General features: G+C 36.0%; 1 protein-coding gene across 2 annotated transcripts in view; it reads right to left on the reverse strand.

The window, feature by feature from the left end:
- FAM135A (family with sequence similarity 135 member A) overlaps positions 1–27,662 on the reverse strand; it is an 81,153-nt gene that overhangs the window by 20,606 nt on the left and 32,885 nt on the right. The window contains exons 4-13 of one of the 2 annotated variants that reach the window (XM_082276888.1): positions 21,090–21,169; positions 16,456–16,598; positions 16,270–16,340; positions 15,781–15,954; positions 13,387–13,513; positions 12,870–13,023; positions 10,028–10,105; positions 7,795–7,844; positions 5,952–6,107; positions 170–243 (exon numbers count right to left, since the gene is read on the reverse strand). In XM_082276888.1, the coding sequence (XP_082133014.1) occupies positions 170–243; positions 5,952–6,107; positions 7,795–7,844; positions 10,028–10,105; positions 12,870–13,023; positions 13,387–13,513; positions 15,781–15,954; positions 16,270–16,340; positions 16,456–16,598; positions 21,090–21,169 (1,107 nt within the window). Of the gene's footprint in view, positions 1–169; positions 244–5,951; positions 6,108–7,794; positions 7,845–10,027; positions 10,106–12,869; positions 13,024–13,386; positions 13,514–15,780; positions 15,955–16,269; positions 16,341–16,455; positions 16,599–21,089; positions 21,170–27,662 lie in introns of those variants that run through there. The other variant, XM_082276889.1, reaches the window with a different exon arrangement.

Genomic DNA, 27,662 nt, shown 5'->3' on the forward strand with positions numbered 1-27,662 from the left:
TAGCTTGATTATTTAATAACTTCTTATATAACTTTCAGTAATTTAAATCTATATTGAGAAGTTTCTCTTGAATTTCTTATGTATTTTTGCAATGCCACTTCCACACAACATAAACTACAGAGTAAGAGTACAACATGCTATATACTGTGGAATTCCAAAGGTTACTCACTGTAGTTCTTGAAAGGCAAGAGCAGCTTGCCTAGGATGCTCAAAGCAAAAGAATGCTTCAGCAAATCTGCGCACCTGCAAGATCCAAATGAAGGTAGAACTTATTTTACATTACAAATAATTTTTAAAAATCCACCAGCATTCCCATGCATCAATGTATCATTTGTATGTATAATACAGACAGTTATTTTTTTAAAAATGTTCCTTCTGGATGGGTGCCACAGACAAGACCAGTGACCGAAACAATTTTAATTTGTGCTCTGCATAACTGGGAATTATATTCGATTCCACTGCCTGCTGAAAATTTGATTTCCAATAAATCAATCATCCAAATCAGGCTCACTTGAAACAATAACACACAAAAATATTATTGGAAATATCAATGAGAAGAAAGGAAATGACTGCTGAATTGCACTTCTGAATGAGCCTGAGCATTACCTACAGAAGCAGAAACCCACTAGATATTCTGCAGTCTCAAAATATAGAGGAGTGTTTCAAACCTTCCATAAGTACTCTCTAGCCCACAGTAAACTATTGTGCAAAAGAATCTTTTGTTTGCAAGGACTTCAGCTGGAAATGATGAGGACAGTAACAGAATGTACATTAATTATAAGCACTGTATTCAAGACTTAATTGTATGCCTGAGGTCAATAAACAATACGATACTGAAGTGCTATTTAATACCATAGGGGAGCATTTTTTTTTTACCATCAAATGTGTTAAACCATCAATATTCTACCATCAAATACATGCTAAAATAGAGAATGTGAATTACACAACAATTTACTACAAATGAAAACATAATCGATGTATTGAAGGTGCAATATCTAGAAACCCAAAGGTTCTGTACTATGAGATTTCTCAAATTTCAACATTATATATAAATATTAATTCAATCAACATGCAATTTATTTTTGCAACTGCCAAATTACCTGCATCAAAAAAAAAGCAAATCAAAGAGAATGTGCTGTGCAATGGTTGATGATAACAGCTTGTTTGTTAACATTAATTTGTTTGTATCAATTAAAACAAATTTCTATCTCACTTAGAGAATTACATATGTCGGTCTACTGAATCAATACTTTGTTTACCAAGCACTTCCTGGCCTCTTACGCCTTTATTTCTTCAATACACTCTGGATCTTCCTCTTAAATTATGGAACTTTTTGAACAGACTGTGCAAGTTTGCAGCGTGAAACTGGCAACAAGTGTGAAGACCTAGTTCAGTTCCCTCAGCTCTTTCACTCAGAGCTGCAGCCAGCATCTGTGCCCACCCTGAGCACAACACGGCTCTAAGAGAATCTTGTGCATGAACTGGCAAACGTCAGATTTTCAGGACCATATTAATTTTATTCAGAGATAAGCACTTGCAAGGGAATTCATTTTCCCTCCTGATACACTGCCCAGTATACTTTTAGAGAGTACTACTTGGATTAACTTTCAGTTCTGTAGCTTCTGCATTTTTTTGTTTTCTTAATACAAAAAGTGGGGAAAAAATTGTTTCAAGGTGCTTAAGAAAAAACCCAGTCCCAAATCACAAACATTTTACCCCAATCTCTAACCTGCACTAGAAACTGAAAGTCCTGTCCCAACCTCCCAGAATTTATTTTACTGTATTACATGAAATCAATCTTAGTCATAACATCATCTCTGAATACTCATGGAAGATGCTTTGAAGTAAAAAGAAAACACTAAATTCAACATTTTCTTGTAAATGCAACTTCCACTCTTGCCAGCACTCAATTTGCTTTCTTTCCGAATTTGTTGGTAGGAGTTTATGCATACACGTGGGATGAGAATTGATGTTTCCAAGTAATTTGTTGCATTTTCCCAGCTGGCTTCTCTAAACAGACATCTACCTTGCAAACACATGATTTTGTCAGAGCTAATCCCCAACCTTTACCTCAGAAAGGGGGGACTGTTATACAATAGACTTAACAGATAATTTTACTGCTTAAAAACTAGATTTTAGAACAATTGATATGAAGAATGGACATTGTCATTTTAAATTAAGCAATTTAAAAGTTAATTAAAGATCCTAATCATTCAGGTAATAATTACAGGAACACTGCCAAATTAGTAGATGTCTGTGGTATATGTCAAGAAAAGGGCACACAGCTGTTTCCCAGGAAGCAAGCAAGGTAGTTTTGAGTTTAGATGTGAGCACTTCACCACATAAAGTAACTGGAGTTATATAGAGACTAGATTTTTAGAATACTGCACTCTCTCACAAACAGAAGAGGAAGGCATTTTTTCATCTGCAATAAATCCCATTTGTAATTGTTTAAATAATTCCACGCTTTTGAAGAAAATCTCATTACCAACTCCAGACAGCTCCAAGTAGAATAGCAACAGTATAAAACTAGTTGAAAGCAAACTCCAAAAGCACATAAGTCTTTATTAATGAGAGAAAAGAACCCCAATCAACAGTAGTTTATTAATGTTTAATCAGTACTTAACTTATTGAAGGACTGAGGCACTTGCTAGGACACGATTAAACAGGCTCTGCAGAACCAGAATGACTGCCAGCTGTGCTAGTGACGCAGGCGCTACCAGCTTGGGTCGACTCCACAAGGACTTTGCAGGAGGAAATTGCAGCTGCTACTCCTAATCCCTACAGACTTCTCAAAAGCATGATTTTTATGGTCCTCCCAATGTAAACAGAAGAACTGTATATAAAAACTGCTGTGGAATACATGTTGTGTGTCTGCATATTTATGAATAGCAGTCACAGATCTTAGTGTTCAGCTCTCCTATTTTAGGACTGATCAAACTGAAAGAAACAATATTGGAAGAATATATTCAGACCTACCAGAAGATGTCACTACAGAACAAAGAGATGAACCAGTTTAGTGTTCAAACATTTTGTAATATAAAATAACATACTCTGAGCATTTTTTTCAATAAAATACAGTTGTAAACCTTATCAGTATGATAAAGTAGTTGATGGACGTTCCAGTTTACCTAAAGTCTTCCTCACCTTTTAACGTAGTGCTTTTCCAAGTATTTGAAAATAGTTAAATATTGAAACACTTAAGTAAACATAAGTAAAATTATTAAAATAATAATTTCAATACTTAAACAACACTTCAGCAGAAATACCTGTTTTACAAGCATCTACATAAAGATGGTAAAGTCATTTGACCAAATACAGATGGCAGGCATTTCTAGGGAGTATTTTAACACAAGTATCTTCATCAGTCAGATTAATCACTCCCTAAAAGGGTTCATTAATAAACTTGCCCAGGGAGAAATTTCCTGTGGAAGGTATAGTCTGGAAATATTGCAAGAAGAAAAGGTAAAATGAGATTTAGCATCCAGTAGCAAACACATCAAAGTATCCATTTCTGAACTAATGGAATAAAAAGGTTTCTTATTCCAGAAAGGACAGGTAAGCCTCTTAAGAGGAGAATTAGTGGGTCATCTTTAGCCTGGAGAAAAGGAGGCTCAGGGGAGACTTCACTGCTCTCTACAACTACCCAAAAGGAGGTTGTAGCCAAGTGGGGCTTGGTCTCTTCTGCCATGTTCCAGGTGAAAGGACAAGAGGCCTTAAGTTGTGCCAAGGGAGGTCTAGGTTGGATATTAGGATTTTTTTTCCACAGAAGGAGTTGTAAAGCATTGGAACAGACTGCCCAGGGAAGTGGTGGAATCGCCATCTGTGGAAGCGTTCAAAATATATTTGGATATGGCACTTGGGGATATGGTTTAGTGGTGAACGTGGTGGTGCTGGATTGATAGTTGGATTTGATGACCTTAAAGATCTTTTCCAACCTTAACAATTCCATGACTCTAAATGTCAACATATAGTCTCCAAACAGGAAAATTAGCAGATCATCTTTTAAATCTCAACTAAATCCAGTAACCAGAAAGCCTGCATCACTTGGTATGTGCAGATAATGGCTCCAGTGGAACATGATCATCATTGCAGATTTCCTGAAGTATATCTATACAATCCTTCTGAATATAAATTCACAAGATATTTCATTAATAAAAGTTAGAATTTATTATACTAAGCACTGCAAAACAAGATTGAAAACCAACAACTGAACACACTCTTAGAAAACACAAGGCTCAATTTTAGCATCTCTTTTTCATTTAAAGGTTTACCGAATTTATGGATTGTGACTTACTGCTCTACTGCCACATGGGAAGCCCAGTGGAGCAATGGTTTCTTACATATATTTTAATTACACATATTTGCAAAATATTCACACAAACTCATACCATCTTGGATTGCAGGAAACAAGTGTCCATTTAAAAATTAAGTAATATCACACTGCTGGTTCTATCTAAGTTGGCTCAGGTAAAAATCCCTTCTCGATGCTGTATTATGCAATTCTTACAGAGTCAGCTTGCTTGCTTTTTGCCATCAGGTCCTAAATAAAAATGTAATTTTAGGATTACCCATGCCTTGCATCTCCTCTCTAGTCTTTGACAGATTATAGAGTATCCATAAAATACAGTGACAGATAACAAAAGGAGTGAGTGTAACAGCAACTCAAAAGGACACAGGTCATGCAGACATGAAATGAAATTATACCTTTTTTTTTTTTAATAGGGAGGAAAGAAACTGCTATTCGAATTTTTTTTGAAACTGGAAAGCATCACAGAAATACTTTTAATATGTGCAATAGCTCAATTCCCACAGTATAATTAAATACTTTGATTTATACTCCATAAAATAATTGCAGTAAAACTCAATAATTAAGGCATTTATGAGCTAAGGAGGATGACGTACATCACAGGTTTTAAAAGAACCACATTTAAAAAGATAAACATGTAATCATTAGCAGTGTCTTTTCTGGAGTAGTAAAAATTAATATATTTAATAAAACCAAAGGAAGAATTAATACAAGTTTGTACAAACACTAACATACCAGCAGCTGAATGCAAATGCAAGTTAAATGAAATGGTATTCTTGCTTCATACCTTCCACCACTTAACTTGAGGGATTCCAGAATTTATACGAAAACCACAGAAATGTAAGATTCAGAGACAGACAATAACATGATCCCTTTCTTTTGGCTAGGACATCAAACAAATAACCCTCGCATTCCTTCTGAAAGATTCCATTTATTCTCCAGAACAGGCTATTTCCACAACCATGATTTCCTCACTAAACAATGTGATTTATCAAGTAAGAGTAATGCTTTAGTTCATACCTGAATATATTTCACTACGGGAACAACACTGCTGTGGTTCTGCTTGCAGAGAGCCCACAGGAATTGCACACACCCATAGACAGACCCACAGCACTACTGATGTGTTAGTACATACACACACATACGTGCCACATCATTTCACATACATCTCGTCTTTTATAAAATCCCACATAAGAGACTTTTCAAAAATTAATGTTAGAAAGTCTTAATTTGGAAGGAAATACACTTTGTTTATGACAAAAGCAGGCAGCCTCAATGCAGCAGAGAAATAAAAGATAGGGTGGGCACTAGACATGGCTCCCACAGAAAAGTACATCAGTGCACACAAATATATCTTATTCCACAGACTGCAATCTGCCTTCTGAACTGCATTTCTTACTCAAACAAACAAGTGAATTACTTGGGTCATAAACATAAACAATATGTTTTATGCATTATATTCCAACAAAATAATACATAATGTAACACAAGGTAACAAATGAAATGCAACAGCTCCCTTAACAATTCCAACCAGCTTTCCCAAATAAAAATAGAAAAATGATCATCTGGAGTCTCATTTTGATACACATTTCCATAACAATGTGTCCCAGTGAGCGTAGGAAGGTGCCCGGTCAATACTTACTCTTAATGTGTGATGCTCTTTTGCTAGCAAAGCTGTCACCTCCTCTTGTAAGGTAATGACCTCCAGAAACTGCCCCCAGAGTGCCATCAGAAGTGAGCAAAGCTGAGCAAGATTCATATTTATAAGTTCTGCCAGTTCATCAGGATTTTCCATTTTCTGAAGTCAGGAAAAAATATTTACATGATTCACTGATGAAACCATAATGTACAGCCAGGAATAAAAAAAAAAGTATAGTTTATCTTAGTGAGAATCTAATTTAAAAAGCAACTTCCAAATGAGAACTGTTTCAACTAAGTATCAAAACTGGATCAATCTATGTTACAACAGTAATAGATTATTTTATGTTGTATTAAATACTATCCCGTTGCTTTTTAGAATTAGGACTCCTGTCCAAAAATTAAAGCAATTATTCCACTTATGGCAACGAGCTCAACTGTTGTATTTTCTAACATACAAAAATATCATGTGCCTGAAAGGAGAGGAATCAGGAAACCAAAAACTGACACTTGCTATGTTAGTTCAACTTTGATAAAATTGTAAGAATTTAATAAAGACATCTCCATTTCAGAATAGTTATAACTCACAATAATCTTTATAAGATGCTATATATCTACATACATTTTATGCATAGTCAAGAAGCAGTGTTGTAGCATAGGCTTCCTAGAACCAGATCACACCAAGACAAATTCAGTGTGAAACAAGTTTTGCTTTCTTTACAGTGTACTGTAATCCTGTGATACAGTCCCACACCAGTCAATTGTAGACAGCTAAGCTTATGTTCCCTGCCATTTTAGAAAAAAATACAGTTTATCAGAAACTCATTGTAGGCCTATAAGGCACTGAGGCAAAGGGTTTAAAATGAAAAGACAGTAAAGAACCAACTCTAGCAATATTACAGAGCTAGCAGAAAAAAGGATCAGGAACACAGAAACACCAACTTAATAAGAGAAGAGGAACTTTTGATAAGAACTGTACAGAAGAAGAGAAAGAAGAAAACAGGAAATGTTCAGGGAGAAACTAAAGAACTCAGAGAAGCTATGTAAAAGTAAAAACTATTTTATACATTAAGATTATTAGTTGCCTATAGAGAGCTAGTAGTGCTGAATTTGTCTCCAGTTATACAAATTACATCCTTTTAATGGCCATACTACATTTTCTTGTGGTTATACTACTACTGCGTAACTGAAGATGAGCTGACTGTTCTTCCAAGCTGGGCAGACAGCCCACTTGGCAGCAAAGCATGGATAATCCTTCAAGAAGTTTTAAAACCTGTCCTTTAAACTTCGCTGTGACCAAGAAATCAGTTATTCAGCTGGGCTAGTTCTGACTAAGGAGAGAGATGAGGAGACAAATCTAAGCCATTTGAAGTAGACAGTGTTTCCTTAAGAAGGTAGGGAAAGCAGGAAAAGAAGACAGCATCAGAACAACTACTTTCAGATGAGGGGATGACTTGCAGAATCTCCTTTTGTACAACCTACTACTATTGCTTGATCTTGTGTCATTGTTATTTGATACCATCAAACCCCAAAAAATCAAATTATAACTGCCAAAAATTCAAAACATGATTTTCATACAAGTAATCCACCTTTCTTAACCTCCAGTTTCACGATATAAGTAGTTACGTGGCTACTACTGACACACCAAGCCGTCAGATCAAGAATTAAGTTTTTGGTGTCAGTTGAGCAATTTCTCCTTGGAGGAAGAGTTAAAATATGTGCTGGCAAAAAACATACATGCTGTCATCCCTGAAACAAACAGTTTATTTCCAAGTAGCATATAAAATCAGCACATTCTACTTTTATAGTTATTTCACTTAATTAATACATGAAAAAAAGTCCTGTACCTTGACTTCTTCACACAATTCTGTAAGACGCATTTCTACATCTATGTTTTCTGGAAAGATGAGAGGACATATCCATGAGTATTTATTTTCCAAGTTGCAGAGTGAAACAAATTATCTCACAAAACAATTTTAAGACATAAAAAAAAATTAATCAAATAAAACTTGAAGCCATACTAAGTGCCACAGTTAAGTAAACTATAAACTTCCATTAAAATAATTTCACAGCAATTTCTGAGATTGAGGACAGAATACAATTTAGAAAAAAATTTGCAATTATCATGATTGCTTATCATGATACCTTGTCAAGGACAACAATTTTCCATTCAAAATTAAATTTGAAGATACTGTAGTTTAGATGATACAGTTTTCAGATTATCCATTGATACTGCTGCTATTCAGCAGCATTGTCATCATTTTAAATCAAGGTAATACAACTCCTCTTCTACCAGATTTTCTAGAGAAACCTTATTCTAATCATTTTTCTAAAGGTGTATTGTTTACAAGCTACATGAATATAAATACCAGTCTTCAGTTGTATGAGGAATTATTTTTTAGTCAATGAAACTGTTCTTTAAGCAATCTTTCTCTCAGTAGCTCAATGTTAAGAGCAAATCAATCTAACACAGTATGGCAGCTCAAACTGGATCTGAACCTTGAATGACTTGCTTATGAAGAAAACAGATTTATTCCTTCATGTAGATGTTTTTCCTTGTTAAACAACCGAGTCTACTTTGGGGGATTTGATAAATCAAATAATACTTTGGTATTACGTTTAATTTCCTTCTGCATCTGAAGTACAAGTAATAAGAGAACAAACAATTCATAAACCCTAAAATTACCTGTAACAAGTATTTACATTTCATTTTTGAAACACAGTATTAAGGACAAAAAAGTTCAATATTTCTGGAAAACATATAGCAACAAAATATGCCCTGAAAGCCCCAATAGTAACTTCAGGGTATGCATAATGAACAAAGGTTTACAGAACAGCAACAATGTGTATACTCAACTTCTCTTTGATTTACGCCACCTATGCTTGGTAAGTATATATTGATTTTCAACTAATAGCATTCATCATACTTAGGTCTGAACTTAATGCCACACGAATTAACTCACACAACTTAATGTTCTGAGGAAAAAAGCATATTGCAGAAATGTACGATGTTCTCAGAAAAAAGTTTACAAAAGTTGTTTAAAGCAACTACATATACCTTTTGCTAAACAGTACTTGATGATAATTATTCTGAAAATGTGTGAAAATAGTTTAAGATATAATACTAGTTTTGGTGTGGCCACACAAATTTTTTCATTAGTGAAAAAATTAAATGGTTTACTTATGACACCATACTGATTATTTGTTTGCCACACTTCAATTGAGAATAGGCTTGTTGAACAAGACCTAAAACTCTGAAATCTAAAATCATTATGGAAAACCCCAAACTATATTAATATCCCAAGGCTTTACTAAAAAAGAAAAGACAGAATAGAGCTAACAACAAAAAAGTAGGCACTTACATTCTACAGCAGCAATGTTAGCCCAGCAAACATCTGGCTATTTTGCTGGCTCTGCTAAAAATCAGTTTTGTTTCCTTTTTAGAATAAAACCAAAACACACTTATAGATGATTAAGCTGGTCACCTACTATGAGACTGAACTGCCATTATATCCTTTTCCCAACAGAAATTTCCTTGTGCTTGAACAGCACTGTAATCTTTTGTCCAGCATCAGGCCCACACTGACACTCTCCAGAGAGGACTGGCCCATGTAGATACAGACAAATGCACCCACTGATAATGCCTTGTGTAGTGTTTGAAAGAATTAAGGCTTGAGATATCAGAAGGAATCTGATCTTTTCTCAGGCAGAAAAGGTATTAATTATCTTTAATTATCTAAAAACATAAAAGCATCTGTGCTGCATTAAATCAAGCTATAATTTTGAACTATTTTTAAATGTTGATGACTGACTGAACTTTCAATCATTTTTGTATAGTAAGGTAGAACAACACTAAACAAAGAATCAACGATGATGTCTCATTTTATCATCTATACTCAGTCTAAAAGTAAGTAGCTCAATTCTGCAGACTTCAGAGTTCAACATATGTTCACTATGGCTGAATATTGAAACTGTTTCTTTCTACAAATGATGTAACATTTTATATTATTAATAAGAATATAATATTTTATAGTATCAATAAAAATCTGAGGGATTATATCACCTGCTTTGGAAACATACCTAGGTAGTCGGATCTCTGGGTTCGTGGATATTTTCTTCTGAGAAGGCGTTCATAAAGGACCTGCATGCTGGCCTTGGCTAGTTACAGGGATTGTACACACATGACTAGTTACTACACTCCTTTTTTCACCTGTGATTTATTATTTGCCTTAAAGTTAGTGAAAGAGCCTAGCAATTAGTGCAGTTAGATCAGTACATGAAAACATATTTTAGTGTAGTTTCTAGATTAAGTATCACTTGTGATACACATCAAGGTAGCATTTTTTATTTCCTGAAATCAGCAATATTTAAAATGCTCAATTAGAGTTATCGAGTCCAATAGTTGTCTGCACATGCTTCTGCAAATTCAATGTCTTGTGTTAAAATTATATGACAGAGCAATAGCAAAGCAAACAGAAGAAACAAAATTAGAGAGAGAATAATTTTATCTTAAACAAAAAAGTGGTGATTCTGAAGTTTAAACAGGACTGCATGTTCTCTTCTGCAATACCCATTTAAACTTCACAGATAAAATATCCACTATAAAATAGTTCATTTACTTCAAAAATTAAAAAAAAAAAGCGCAAATTACAATTGTGTACTTTGTGAAGTCCAGTGAGCCAATTTCTTTATAGACATTACAGAAACATAGCTTTTTTTGTTAACTGTTGATGGATTTTAGAAAAATTAGTGTTAATGCTAGGTATTATTTTTCATGAGCAAAATGTGAGTAATAATTAATGCTTACATTATTAGTACTTTTTATTGTATCAATTGTCCCAACCCATATATATACAAAATAACTGAAATAAATGAAAAAGATATTTATAAATATGAAAAAACAAGTAATTCTAGCAGAGACTTAAAAAATAAAAATAAAAAATTAAACCCACAGGAAACAGTAGAATATGTACAATGAGTGTAAATCTAAGTTTTAATTTTCTCGTCAGGTATTTATTTTGATCATTTCTGTTCAAAACTACATTCCTAAAGGCAAGCTAAATTGCCCGTAGAGATGAGAAAAGGTCCGATTCAAATTCCACTGAAGCTTGTGAGTGGTTTTGGTGGCTTCACTGTAGTTGAAAGGTACAACCCAACATTGCATTGCCAGTAGGCAACTCAATGGCAGCTTTTTTCTATTACATATGTATTTTGAAGGAATGTTTTAGGGGAACTGAAGATCATATCTGAAACATTTAAGTATCAAGATTAAGTCTAAGCCTATCCTTAGAACAACAATAGTGCCATCAAAATACATTAGGCTGGTAAAGCAAATCCAGAGAAGGGCAACAAGGTTGGTGAAGGGGTCTGGAGCACAGGTCCTGTGAGGAGCGGCTGAGGGATCTGGGGTTCCTCAGCCTGCAGAAAAGGAGGCTCAGGGAAGATCTTACTGCTCTTCTAGAACTGCCTGAAAGGAGGCTGTAGCCAGGTGCAGGTCAGCCTCTTCTCCCAGGTAACAAGTGACACAGCAAGAAGAAATGGTCTCAGGTTGTACTAGAGGAGGTTTAGATAGCGTCTTAGGAAAAATTTCTTCACTGAAAGGGTGGTCAGGCATTGGAACAGGCTGTCCAGGGAAGTGGTGGAGTCACCATCCCTGGAAGCATTTTAAAGGCATGTGGATGTGGCATTGGAGATGTGGTTTAGCGGTGAACATGGTGGTGCTGGGTTAATGGTCGGACTCCATGATCTTTAGAGGTCTTTTCCAACCTAAATGACCCTCTGATTCTATGATTTGGGAAAAAGACCTTAAAAGAGTTGAGTCACTCCTTTAATAAGGTGCTTCCCTCCATATCAAGATTAAGATGACTGACAGAAAAATGTAGTGGTAAGTGTAGCACTATTTTTGCTCCTATAAAGAAAACACCTCAGTTTCTAGTATTTTTCTATGGACAGATTGTAATACACTCCCTGAAATTCCTTCCCCCCCCCCCCCCCCCCCAAGAAATAGCTTTGTATTTTGTAATACAGAAATGAAACATTCTTTCTTTGAATCACTAACTGACCACACCACATTTTTACACTATCTTTCATATCTCAATTACCAACCTTACTGTTTCACTGTGCTTAGTTTTGACACTGATAAAACTAAACAATACAAAAATCACTAAGTATTGTCTACAATCCATATAAATGCCAAAAGATCTTTTTTAAATAGAACATGACTAAAAAGAGTACATGCTTGCTGAGGAAAGTCTAAATCATTGTTTACAATGCCAATGTATTTTCCTTTTTTACTTCCACCGCTCTTCTAGTACACAAATCAAGGCTAGGCTCTCTAATATATCTTCATGCTACAGAAAACGAATGTACATGTACATTTCCATACATTACATGTAATACTTCTGCAGTTACTTTTATCACATTTGGTTAGCTAGAAGTCTTCATGGCAACTAAGTCTGTTTAAGAAGTTAAACTACGAACTAAGGCAGCAGCAATTTTTTCTTGTAGGTCTTTTTTCATACAAGTTTCCAGTGAAATATTCTTCTCAAAGCTTACAGAATTTAGATTTTTGTACAAATATGCAATGTTTCCTTAAACAAAGAAGTGCAGTGTGCTACTTGGATTAAGAGGTTCTCTAACTTTCTCATCAGTAAACACAGTAATTTGAAATAAGAGCACAAATCAAGACCAAGAAGAAAAAATGTATTTCCGTAGATTTAGGCTGTTACCTCCTTATTTTATTAGAGATGTGACAGTACTTGTTTCTTTTTTATTTTTTCTTCAGTTACTAAATTTCAAATCAGTTTAAGCAAAAATATTTTAGATATAAAAGATACGCAATCAATGACAGTTTAGTATAGAAGAGGTGTACTCTTAATAAACATTCACAAGAAAGTGATACATTTTATGGAAGTGAACATACCCAGTTCAATTCGGTGACAGAAGGGCAGCTCCTTGGTTATTGTAATGAAATAGCTATGTAACCCTTTGAAAGCAAGCAGCAAAGTGGCACAAAGTGTGTAGTGGAAATTATAAGCATGGCTGAGGAAAGACTCTGAAACAACAAAACTGCAACCCTAAAATAAAGAAGAAAAGGCACATATTAATTTTGTATAATAAATGAAGTGTTAGCAGAATGACTAAAAAGATAAGCAATTGCCTCTTTTCACAAACTTGATCCACATTTTTGTGATTTTCAATGGATTAAAAAACATTAAAAAAGAGAGTTAAACACTCAATATTGTAAGCTTTCCATATGTACACTCCTGAAGCATGTAACATAGCCTTTTGGAATAATTTTTCTCATCTCCATCACATGGCACCCCAAAACAACTCTTAACAAAGTTCATTGTTTATCAAATAATATTCCTGCAGAAAAGATAAAATTCACACCTCCCAACAGAATACAAATAAAACCTTAAACTGATACATGTTCTTACGTCTGCTGATAACTGCTTTGTGTAGTTATTGCCAAAGACCACACTTTCAAGAGAAGGAATCACAGAGTCCCTGTTTTGTGCTGGTGCATTCCTGTTCAACCACATATTCTTCACTGGGCGAGGAAAACTGCAAAAAGCACAAATGAACTGATAATCAGAACATACTGTTCTTCATTACTTCCGATGCAAACTTCAAATAATTGAAACAATATTCCTGAAAATTTAAGCCAGAAAGATAAATTTTTTAACTATAACAGGTATGAAGTGTTTATTTTCTGCAAATTTTGCTGTGAGGACTTTAACTCTTAAAAGTGAAGTAGTAGCAAGAAGTTGAAAGCTGTCACACAAATTGACATTTCTGACCTCTGCCTGCTAAGGAGGAGATCCTATCCTGAACTCCTGGAAGGACAGAGCATCCTGCAACAGTAGCCTTGTGATAACAACTACGAAAAATGAATGAAAAATGAATGAATGCAGAAAGTGGAGACTGTTAGATAACAGGCAGAAACAAGCAATCGCAGGTTAATAAAAACGTGTAGATTATACAGGACTTCAGGGCTGTATCCAAGTGGAATTATCTCGTCTCTTCCAAGGGAAGTGTTAACTCTGGTTGTTCCCAAGAGAAGGTGAACCTGAATACTACTGAAAAGAAGAAAACACTCAAAAAGTCACCACCCCCAGGAAAGGAAGAGGTGCCAATAATGTAAGCATGATCCTAGCAGAAGACCAAACTGTCACCTATGAAAGCCCCAAGGACAAAGAGGAGTGACATCTGCAATTCTCAGGTTTTTCAGAAAGAGGTGTTCCAGAAAATTGAGCCACATATGGATACAGCAACTATCAAGTATTTGCTACATGGGGGAGCTCAGCTGAAATAAAACACTGTAAATTTTGAAGTTTCTTCCTCTCCTCATCATAAGCTGATTTAAAGGACAACTTGAATACTTAAAATAATTTTGTGGACACCAGCAACATCCTACTCTCAAGATAACAAAAGCAGCATAGAAGTTGCTGTTCTGTTTCAGTCTCTCCTTACACAAGCTGCATCAAGTTAAGGTTTAAAATAAAATAGCATTGTTGTATCATCACTTGAAAAGCCAGAAACTGAGGAAAAGTACACAGAAAACCCCTCAGATTTACTGCAACTTTTTGAAAGATTAGGCTAGTAGGGACAAGTAAGTTTCTGACTAAAAATTAGTATCAAAACCTATTTTTCATTTTCTGACAACAAAGTGATCAATATAGGCTAAATGCCTGAATTTCACTTGCAGGACAGTGTGACCATGTACATTTTATATACGTGATGCTACTTTAAGTGCATTAAAAAGTGCATTTATCAGACTACGTCTTCAACAACAATAATTCCCACCTTCTCCATACTTGTCTCTCTCCCAAATAAGGCTGTGCCATCTGTTCAGATGTGTTAGTTCATTTCCTATATAACTATGCCTAAAATACATCACCAAAGTAATTTAAACCAATTTGCAGGGGGAAAAAAAGGACAAAAACCCCACGAAAAACAGTTGAATCCTCCAAACCAGTGCAGCCCTACAGCACAGAACAGCTGTCTAACATACACAGAGATAGTGCTTTCTACAATGTGAAGACAGGCACAAGGAGTGGGAATACCTGAAGCTAAAGGTCTGGGCATTTATGGCACAGACTGGACTTGAATATGAGGAAACTCGAGGGCAGTAGCATGCAGTACTTGAAGACCATGAAAGAAGGAAAAGATAGATATGCTAAAAGAAAGGTGTGTAAAGAATACTTCATATGTGTAACTGACTGTACAGCCCTTTTTCACACAGAGAGAGATGCAAAGTAAACAGAGATTGCAAAGGGTGACACAAGTAGATGAAATAAAAAAGCTTCCGCAAAAACTAGCCAAAATCTTTTTTAAAAAGAAAAGTAAATTCTCCAGTTCCATTTACATGAATAAAATGGTAAATATATCATTTGCAGACATCACTGCCATTCCTGTAGTAACTGAAAACTGCAGATAGTTAACACAAGGCAGCCCATTTCTATTAACAACAGCTATTTCAGTCACTGTGTAGAGTGAGAAGCAGATCTTCCTTATTAGAAAATTTCATAAGTATTTATACATATAAATATACACATGTAAATATTCATTCATTCCTCCACTTCCCTGGCCTTGGGCATTCTCTCTCTTCTACACTACACACTCTTATTTCTAATTTAAAAACCCCTTGAAATTTTTTTCAGATAACTTTAAAAGCAAAATGTTTCTCATCCTGCTGGGCCCTGAATTCCAAAATCATCATAGAAAACAATACTGTCCATAGATTTAACTCCTTCCTAATTACTCTGTTTTTATAACATTTCCATTTGGACATCCAATAATTTATTGGCATTTTATTAGCAAGAGATTACCTTATCAATGGCTGATGCAGAGCAACCAAAGAAGCATGGACTATAACCGATATGACGGAAAGGTGGAAGTAATCAAACATAACATTGACGTAATGATGAAGGCCCTGGTGTAAGTTAAAGTGCAACTTTAAAGTTCGGCTACTAATTGGCTGTAGTGTGCTCAGGTCATCCGGTCTAAAAAGAAAATAACAAAACAACATATAATTAGAACAATCATAATTGAAGTGCAAGTTATTAATAACTGACACAAGTAGCAATTTAGCATGGGTCTATACTTTGGAATGCAATGGCATCTCCCCCAGGGAAAAAAAAATTAGAATGAGACAAACCAGTTATGAAATCTTAAAGAGACTTCAGTGTTGGATTTCATTTTTACCATCATTTATGTCTAATATGAACACACTACACCTATAAATAATACAGATTTAAACAGTTTTAAAAGTTGACATATATTCTTGCTTTAGTAAAATCTTCTGTATTTAAACTTACGAGTAGTCTGTATCCGTGAAGTGTAAATCTAATGTTAGCAGAAAATTCATTTCATTAAGCGACTCCTCAATCTACAAAGAAATTGTAGAAGCATGAAATCTTTCAGGTCTCTTATCTGTACTAATTCAAATTGTACATAACAAAGCCTAAATTATCTGAATATAGTAAATTTGAACAGCAGATTACCTTCCTCTCATCTAACAGCATTTTTATTTTGAAAATCATCACATCATCCACAGAAACTTCCTCATTTTTGTAAAGAATCTGAAATGTTTTACTGCAAACTATATTGTCATGGACTGAAGCAGGAAAGGCAAGATCTGTTGAACCTGAAGAGAGAAACAAGTATTAATATAACTGGAAAACTCAGAGCAGCTAATAAGTGGAACTATCATTTTCATCAGTTTCATGATTACCGTTTAAGTGCAACAACATCAGTAATATAAGTGGTTTTCTTTTCAGTCATAAACTGGTGAAGTTTGATGGAGTACATTTTGTTTCAAAGAAACACTGTCATTATTTTTAATATAATTTGCTGTTAATATAAGTTCTGAAGAATTTTTGCTTTGTTACAAACTGAAGACATTCTAGGCATCAAAAATTGTAATAAAAATCCTGAATTCTGTATTGTTTAATCTTGCATTCATGTTAATTTGCAGGGTTTAACTACACTGAAAACTTAACTACCTACAGAAGAGGCAGAGAGGTTAAATGACATCTACCACTCCACTGAATTAATCAAGAACAGAGGTCATTTGTTCTTTACTTCGAGATCTTTGCATCCTACTCCGGCCAGACTCATTCCGAGCTTATCACCTGAACCTGGCACTGCGCACGCAACATGACGCTTCTGCTTTCAAACCAAAGGTTTATCATCAAAAAGAGTTCAGAAAAGTGTGATAAATGGTTGGGGAATCTTTTGCTGAAAAAAAAGAAGAGTTAGAAGACTTGCAGAAGAAATGAGAAAGGGAATGATTTAAACAGTTATTGAGGAAATATTTATCATAATAGCAAAGGATTCCCACACAGGAAGTATCATGATGGGTACTATCCTCTGAAAAAAAACATCAAAGAAGTCGGAACTTGGAAGAACAGATGTAACAAATACTGACACTCTCTTATAACTCATTTTAAAAAATGGCTCAATAACATCTGTGTCTCCAGAACACAAAGTCTTAGAAATTGTGTAAATGAGGGTGCAAAAGATTTTTTAAAAATTCTTTTGATTCTTCTTAATAAATTACTTCAAAGGAATCCACAAGGGGAAAAAAAAAAAAACAACTGCAGTTTGCAGTCTACAGCTTTGGGGCCTCTGATAGAATATTACTGCCCTTGGCAAACATTCCCACTCTTAGTAACATCTGAATTCAACTTCTTTTCAGAAACATACAAACACTGGGTTTTGCTGAAATGTTTTCATACATATCATCAGTTTAGGTGTCCTAGACAAAATGCTTACAAAGGCTGAATCATTACAGTGTAATTCCCCTATGTATAATGCCACTTTCAGCTTATATCCATCTGTGTCATCTGTTACAGCTGAAGGGCAGAGCAGGTATGGTTTCACTTGGCACATAATCTGATAAAACTGCAAAGCATCAGCAAAAGGGATCTCCCACTCCTGTCTGAAACAAAAGAAGTAATGGAGACAAATGGCTGAGGTCCCACTTCCTCTGCAGTGTCCAACCCTGAGTTACAGCCCTCACCTCTGCTGACTTCAGTGTAACACAAACCAGCACCCCCAGAAGAGAGAGAGGAGCTGCAGAGGAAAAGCTGAGTCAGGAACAGGCTGAGCCACTTCCACATGGGGAGCAAGGTCTCACAAATATGAGGCCATCAAGGCAGAACTACTGTTTTTTAAATCAACAATGCACTGACTGGTCAGGACTATTTCTAAGCTTCTATTCACACAAAAGGCCATTTCCACAACACAGGAGAAAAAATACTGGGATTTTTTTCACTCTTGCATATAAATTACATATTTACGCTTGCATATAAATTTACTAGATTCATATTTTTATTAGATATATAGGTTTATATATATATTTATAGATTTATATTTTACAAGATAGTTTAGTCTTGCATCACAAAGACACCTCATTCCTTCCTACCCTGCCTTTGTTTTTTTTTCTCACCCTTTTTTTTTCCTCTGAAAACCAGCCATGAATTTTTAAGAGAAGGAGGAATTCAGAACATCCTCAAATCTGAAATAACCTCATAAAGACTAAAAATACATATGTTTTTCTTTTCATTTTCTAAAGCACAACTACATCTTCCTTCAAATTACAAGAATAATAAAAGTCCTTCACAAGGCTGGAGCTAAAGCAAGTGAATTGCCTTATCTATCTGTAATGACATTCATGCTGAATCCCAAGCAGTTCTAGTGAGCTACTAAAGGATGTGGGAAATAGAAATGGAAAAAAACTTATTTAAATTAATGAAGGACTGCATGAAGAGCTGGGCAAAGGATGAAAGGACATGCAAACAAACAGGAATATGAGGAAAAACTGAGACTATGTATTTGACTTGGGGAACCAATAGGAGGAGAGAGATCAAACAAATGGTCTGTGGGAGAGGGGAAAAGACAGCTAAAGTAAGGAAACTGCGGGTGACTTGTGCAGAGTCTAGGGAGAGCTAGAGGTAGGCAAAATGAATGGAGAGGAGTGGGAAAATCATGACATGACAAAGCAAATAGGATTTAGAATAGGTAAGTACGAGAAAGACAGAAGAGAGAGAAAAGTACAGAAAGAAGCACCTTATCAACACAGGACACCATTCTCAAGAGTGGGAGTTGTGGGATGCTGACCAGCCTCCTCTGTGGTCAACAAGCAACATTTTCACACAGTGAGGCAACACAGTGCTACTCCATGCTGAGCCCAATAGCAGCTATTTTCTATACACAACAACAGTCTCAGGAATTGCTATCAGCTATTCCTCCTCCTGGAGCAGGAGGGCTGCAAGTGAGCCTACAGCATCCAGCTCTGCTAAATCAAGCAAGCGGCGAAATGGAAATGGAAAGCAGAGGTTTTTGGCAAGACCAACCACTATGATGTGCTCGAGAAGGACAAACTAACCCCCTTTCACTGACCAGCTTGTACCCTTCCTTCTGCTTTGTTGTGGGAGAAACATTATCAGTGACTACCTGAAAAACCAAACTGAGAAACTGATCTAAAAAGGACCCCAGTTTTTGGGTTTGAAGTGGTTTTGGTTTTTTGTAAAATGGCTGCTTGTCAGCTGAATGAATTCCCCAGTTGAGTTCCCAGACCAAATCAGACACTTGTGTCAACAACACGCAGAGTAATAAGAAGGTAAGACAGAGTGGCCAGGGGGAATCATGGGCCGTTTTTTTTTTTCCTTTGTCAGAACTGCTGATCTAAATTCACACCAAATTGCAGTCTTAATGTTTATACCCTTTATGCCTAGTAACAAGACACAAGAGCCAACACATGTCACAATTTACTAACAAGACTGCAGCTTTCTAAAAAAATAACCTAAGAACATTCAAAAATATACCATGAAATGGAAGAACTTTTTTTCCAGCAATATCAATCATATTATTAAGTGTCGCTTTTCAAAAAGTATGTTTTACTAAAGGACGTTTACCAGACCCAAATTCTTTAAACTACATTAAATTTTGCCTTTGAAGTGGAGTAATATTGGGTCATCAGAACTATTCATTTATCTCACACAAATCCAAGAAATATTTAGGAAGCTTGACCAAAATTCAGTATTTACACTGTTGCTGTACTCAGTTACTTTCAAAATAGCCTCAAAAATCCAGGTTTCAGTAACATCTTATCGCATTTTCTCAGATTGTGTTAGGTTTTTCTTCCTTGAAATTCCAGTAATTCCATGTAACATTTGAAAACTTAATTAATTTTTTGCTTTTCACATTTTTACACCACGCTGAGGTATGGCCTACACAGAATTAGGTGAGCACTAACAGGTTTTGTTGCAGATAGGTAAAACTATATAAAATGAAGGCCTTGTTACCCCTGTAAAATCATGGTTCACTTCTGTTACTTCAGCTAAGTAGAAAAGGACTCTGGGTAATGACTCAGCTGGAATAGAGGTGGAAAACAAATTATATAATCATCATGTGTTCGTATGGTGATTTATGGTGGTTGGTTAAAAGATGATTGTTGTGTTTTAGAAGTATGCAGCTGATAAAGACCTAATTGCTTAAAAAGGCCTGATTTTGGCAATAAACAAGCTCCCTTTTGGACCTGCGTCAGGACTCTGCATTGCTTCTTACTGCAACAGGTTTCTCTGGATTCAGTTTGCCTGGACACAAAAACCAAAAGTGAATGTCAGGTTTAAAAAAGAAAAAAGATAAGGGAATAGAGAATTCTGTTCAGGAAGTTAAATCAATTTTCAGGTTTACCGCTAGAGAACAACAAAGTCTGAAAACTGGATCCTTTCAAAGTATTCTTTTCAGAAAAAGAAGGGGCGTATAAATCTGTGTAAAAGTCTGTATCTGAAGTTCTCCACTACTTTCAGATATCTACTTAGATCTGCCCTTGGTCATCTTAGCCATGGAGAAGACTGAGCAGATCAAAGGAAAAAAACAGAAGACATGAATACAAAGGAATAGCCATGCTTTGCCACCAGCAGAGGCAATCAGCAGATGAAAACAGTAACACAAATTCTGTAATCAACTTTTGAGTCCCATTGTTAAGAACAAGAAATATTTGCATTGTGTTAGTGACAAAATTAAAAACACTTCTATGTTAGTTATAACAATGTAAGACAAAAACTGTAATCCCTCAGTTAGCAAGGCAGGATAATGACCTAATTTACTGAAAAGTTTTTGCACTTACCAGTTCCATGTAACAAACTAGCTTCTAATATGTGTGGAATTCTTGGAGGAATTTTCATAGACACACGAATCTGGTAAAAGCTAAAGCAAAAGACAGTGATTTGCAACACGTGCGTTACAGCACATCTCATTCACCATACAGAGATATACTGACAAAGGCATGAATGGAGAATGGGAAGAAGGAAAAGGTGGAGGAAGTCTACAAAGCTTAATACTGTTTTACTTGACCCTTTATCTTGTTATGTTTTATTTTTTAAATCATTGACCAAAGCAGTAGCCAAACATGAATAAAAAGAAGTCTGAACACAGCACTTGTTTTTCCATACCCCGCAGAATTGGGGCAAATACTTGTAAAGACATGTAGTAAACTACACTGGAAAACGGGTATGAATAAAAAAATCAGGATTGTCAGCTATACTACAGCCATCTTGGAGGGATCTGCCATGGAGCACATCTACAGGACTGCTAGAATCAGTTCTGGCACTGAAAGAGGTATTTGTGAACCCGCAGCTTGTAAAACTCCCCACTCCAGGATCCCCTGAAAACACACTGCTTGCCAGACACTCTCTACATTGTTTGTGGCCACCAGCTATGCAAAAGTGCACATAAAGGGTCACTCTAGGCACAACATGTCAGTACTTTTATACTATCAAAGGCAGGAACTGCAGGCTTCAAGCCTACAATTGAGGAAAAACCCCAACACAAGTCTTTGGGGTCTCTACCCCATCTCTAAACCATTTTTCATTTTATTCAGCTCCATACCATTTCCAACTTTGATTTTCATTTGAGAAATCCTTAACTGTCACCAGACTGATTTTATGGAAGCCTTTACATAACACAAAAACCCACATATACACTTAGATGACACATTCTAACCATCTCATCCCCTTTCAGATAATTTATTTTTGTTTGAAGAGTTAGCTTCAGCTTCTCAGTGAGCTGATGTGACCTACCACACAGCTCCACAAACACTAACACCAGTGAAAGGGAGGCAACACAAACACCCACAGCTAGAGAGGGGAAAAAAACCCCACCTTTTTTGTAGAAGCATGGTCCTAAATGCCCCTACGAGTACACATTTACCTTTCATATTTCACTCACAGTGTACCCCAAATCACAGTCATGATTTACATCATCCTCCAAAATCCAAATCAATCTATTTGTGGCTTTCTAATTTTGGCTTCTAATGCTTCAACTGAAGCTCACCATTCAGGACTTCACTACAACTAACTGATGCAACTGTGTATTAGCCTAACAATCAGCCAATGAAAAAGCTCTTAATGTAATTCTTCTGCAAAATTAAAAAGTCAACTTTAGTTTTGTCAAAAAACTTATATATCAAAGAATGCTTTATAATGAACCAGTAACACTGTTAGAGATAAGAGATGAAGTGATTCCTACTTTTCAAAAACAGAGCAAAACTTCAACTATTGCAAGCTACTAGTTACACATTTCATTTTTGGAAACCCACAGATCAAACATTATTCCAAATACACTCCCTAAGTGATTCATAAATAGTAAATGAATTCATTTTGTATTGCGTTAAAGAAACATAAATTAAGCTTTCACTGTTATCTTCTCGAAGAGTATAAAGAATTGAGAAAATTTAAGAGTGCCCTCTCAACATTAAGCCAGAAGGATGCTGTATAGTACACTGATGTACTCCTTTTTTCTGGGTCAGATGAGACTCCCATCACCCAATTAGTTACTCATTTCACCTACACTGAAGAAACATGATACATTATAATGTACAATAGCCTCAGCAAGGAGATACTTTCCAGCAGCCCCAGCTTCACAGTGTCATTTCTGGATCCACAGCAAACACTGATCAAGAGCCTGATGCCCTACCACTACTAGCTGCATCTTCCCATGATCCTAATGACCCATCTGTCATGGTAAAGCATACTGCTTGTTATTTCATATATTAAAAGAATGTAAAATTGTTGATATGGTTTACATGAAATATTTTGTCTCATTATGTTTTCTATTAAAACATCATATCTCAGTAAGTTCAGAGACATGTCAGAGACATGCCACATATTTTAATTCACCTTGGCTTTAGACCAAACTGGGTCATTCTACCAAGAGTTTAAAACATCCAAAATCTACATGATTCTCAGCTGATGTTTCGAAGCACGTGACAGCTCTGCAGAGCATAAATTTAATTAAGGCTTAACAACTTTATCAAATGTGGATAGATTACTGAATAAGGACTGTAACAAGATAAAATGAGAGACAAGGTAAAATAAAAACTGAGCATTGAACAAAAAAAAGGTGCAATGGGATACTCCTATTACTTAATCCAATAAGACTCATTCACCCTAAAGATACTATTAAGTGACTGTTTACAATTTGTGCTTCAAAGAAAACAATCAGTAGAATTGTTCATGCTTAAAATGTAATTTGTGAAATGAAAAGGCTGTTAGGACATCCCTCCCTTCTTATTATTTGCTTGCAGTTAATCAAGAGCAGACCATTCTATCCTTTTTCTTCAGTAAACCCTTTACCTGCCTGATATTTTTATTCGAGTTAATGGGGAGATGCAGCGGTATTGTTTGCTTGTTTGAGACAAGTGGCTTTGAGTTTCAGCAGATTTATACTTTAAGCAGTTTAGAACATAAAACATTCACCTATTAATCTGAATAATAAAATCTTGTAGGAGTTCAGCAAAGGGGCAAATATGTAAACATTAATTCAAAATCTTATGCCTAGATATATGACAAAATTATTTAACTGATCAAGATATTTAAATAAGAAAACCAGCCTCCTACACAGTATTTACCTGAATTATTCACTGTCATTCATCTTTAAATGCTGTATATATATTAAGGATCTATCTGCAAATGAAGAGCTATTATACTGAAACAGGATATTTGATTTCACAAAGGTGTTATATCTGCAATTTCTAAATAAGGAACTACTTTTTAAAGTTGTGATATACATTTCTCATTTGACAGGAAATTTTAAAAGTAATGTAAAAAAAAAAATGCATCAAGCTTCATCACTCTTTTCCCCAAGCCCTGCCTTCCTCATCTAGCCACCTTTTGTTCAACCCACTAATCAATTTGTGTTGCAATGTTTCCATTTCTATAAAAAAAACAAACCAAAACCAAGTCACTTTGAATTATTTCCCAGCTGTTCCTTAAACACTGTTTAGTTCTCATAGGGACAACTGACTTGTAAATCTGATCTATTGTATCTGCTTGGGCCTACACATAATTCAGTATATCAAGGACTTGCTACTCAACTATCACATTCAATTGTCCCAAATATCCTTAAAACACTCCATAAATAAGACCTGAATACAATCAGCTCTCCACTGTCTCATGTATCAACTCTCCATTATCTAATGTAACGAGAGAACGAAGGTATCCTGAGTAGTGGAAAATCCCAGATGATAACAATGCTACAGATCGACCACACAACCGATGGTACGGCAAGTGTGCCCCAATGGATGAAGTAAACTCCAGTCTACCAAGGCTTTCAAACCCCAGTCCAGCTTCCTCCAAAAGGTGGCACGTGCAGACTTAGTCACACAGTTGCAGGCTTACCACTACAACTTTTCAAGCACAATAGTTTGGGTCCATCGGTGTGCCTATACTGAATTGCTTTCCTGAAGCGCACTGGAATGAAGAACCCAGTACAAACATCTCAGAGCATGGCTTGTGCTAGAGCAAAGCCAGTGAGATTCACATACCCAACCTCAGTACAGCTCATTTTCTCTAACACGCACCTCTAAGTCCCAGGAACATGACAGGGGAATAATCAAACTGATCCTGCACCAGTCTGGCTCCTTTTCAAGTCCTGACTCTGATAGCAACCTAGAAAAATGCTCTAGTGATACTAGAGACAGGGGCTTCAGGTTCATATAAAGATTTATGTAAAACTGTTTTCCAAAGCAGAAATACTAGAAAAAGAAAATAGCTCAAGCTTTGCAGTCAGCATTAGGATTCCAGAAAAGTGCTAGGCTTCTTAAAGCCTAGTTTTTTATGTGAAAATTTTTGAAGAATAATTTGAAAAAACCTGTTACAATCTGTCCCTTACTCTCTGTTTTGACTGCACTACACTGAAAAAATGCCTTTTTATTAAGGGTTGACTTTTTCAGATAACAAAGTCAGAAGTATTTTGACAAAGATGCTTTAAAGCTATTCTGTTTTGAAGAAAAGAATCAATGGTATTCAAAAAGGTGGTGTACTGTAAACACATTAATCACCTGTAAAAACAGCAACATCCATCCCAAACAGACATTAGTTCAAGCCGGATAACTGCGTATTTTACTAAACAAAGAATAAAACAACAGAGATACCGCCAAGAACTTTAATTTACAGTATGACAGAAAATGCACTAAAAAATTAATTCATGATCAAGAGCTTGATATGCATTAACTGCTAAAATACCCTGACAGATTATGCCATGATGTTTAGAATCACCACCTGATAATTCAGCAAGATACATTTGGGTGATCCTAGATGATACAGCTAGGGTTTGGCACTTTGAAAGGCTGGGCTACAATGGCAGCTACGAAGTTGAGCCTTAGCATGAGTCACTGCAGTAGAGGCAGTGCAGGGAACACAGCTGGATGAAGGTCTGACACCACACCAAGAACAGATTTTGAATGAGGTTTTAGACCCATTTTTTCCAGACAACAAGCAGCTTGCAACAGCTTGACGTTCATGGTGTTGATGTGTTTTGAAGAACAGGCTCCAGAGGGAGGCTGAGTAAATGAGACTTGAAACAGTCTTAAGGATACTTAAGCATTGGAACAGATTGTCCAGATAAGCTATGGAATCTCCAATTATGGAAGCTTTCAAGATGTGAGGCGGCAGCGCTCCAAGCAACGTGGTTTGGATCAAATTATGCCCCTCCTTTCACCAGGAGGAGTGTCAGAACTGTATGATATGTTACTATCCCTTCCACCATGAATCAGTCTGTGATCCCAGAAGTTAAAGGAAACCTGAAAAACAGCATTCAGCAATTTACAACATGATGACTGAAAGGTAACACAATAAAAAGCACATCTGGTCGGGAGCTGGTACACAAAACAAGTTGCAGACACACCTATGAATAGAGCATATTCCAGCTCCCAGTTTTCCTAAGTCCACACAGGCAAAATCCTTCTCAACAACTGATTTACTTGCTTGTCTGAAAGGCAGCATCTTTTACTTCCTATTACATTTCCAATGTCATAGACTTAGAAAATAAAAAGATGACCTACAATACCACCTTCAAAAATTTGCCAACCCCTCCTTCTATAAATGTTTACAGCATTTACTTATCTTCGCCACAGACACAAGGTCTAGGAGGAATACTATATCTCTTGCTCTAGTTGCACTGCTTAAAAGCTTTATCCTGAAACAGTTTGACATCCATCCTCCCATTCATCCAAAACCCCAAAAGCAAACCTTTGCTTTTGCTTCAATGTGGGAGATAGTAGACATCTCAAATGCTTAGACTAAGGCAGCGTACAAGCAAAGCTGAAGTGGAGAGCTTATAAATATCAGGTGATTTCTGTCAAACCCGGTCTATGCAGTCATTCTTCAGTAAATATATGCATGTACCTGCCTGTGTCTGTTTATGTCATTTGGCCCTCAATGTCATTACATGCAAATACACAACCATGATATTAAAAGGTTCAAGGGTATCTGTAGCTTCGTGTCCTTACTACAGACCTTGTAGGAAAAGGTGTTCTGAAATAAATAGTTAGAATTACTGCTCTCCTGTAGGCAGAGGACAAGTCTACTGTCCATCCTGTATAAAGGATTAAATCTTGTTCATCAAGCTGCATTACAATCTTGCAGATTCAAAAATCTGGCATGTGCCAGAAAATGCTTTCCCACACAGGAATATTGACAGGTTTCCTTTTTTTATCCCCACTGGGTGGGAACTTCATTTAGATAGGCATAAATAAGGGGGGTTTTACCACATTTAAGGAAAACGGTAATTTATAATGTGAGCAGGAAATAGGTTTATCAATAACTGGAATATATCTTGCTACTGACAAAAATGGAAACATACAAAGTAATAATGATTTGACTTTTTAATGCTCCCACATGGAACTACAGGGAGTAATGCGTGCAAATGCAATCATAAAGTACAACTGTTATTAAAATAAAAAAATCTCATGCATTAAAAAAAGCATAGGAGCATATATGGCAATAGCTGCACAAGAATTTACTTGAAAAACCACTTAGTTTGTCAGCTAAAGAACATTCCAAGGCAAGTGTACATTCTGAAAAAGCCTCATAACATACTTCATTGTTGAGGCAGAACTTTTTTTGCAGTTCCTCTTGCCAGGAAGAGGAAAGGTAGAAGCATGCATGGCAAAGTCTGAGCCTTCCCCTTCCCTAAATCCCACTACACTCACTGCACACTTAAATGCATTCAGTCACATTAACAACAGCAGGCACTGAACGTCATGAACTGTAAAACTCACATGCACATTGGGTCACCTGCAGGGCAGATTCTAAATTTATCAGTTAACCAAATGGAAGAACAGCTGTGACTCTGTATATGCAAAACCTCAGGGAGTTACTGAATGCAGGGCCCTATTGAAGACACACCCTCCAGTGCAGAC

Source organism: Coloeus monedula (genome assembly GCF_965178545.1).
Source record: "Coloeus monedula genome assembly, chromosome: 2".
NCBI lineage: Eukaryota > Metazoa > Chordata > Aves > Passeriformes > Corvidae > Coloeus > Coloeus monedula.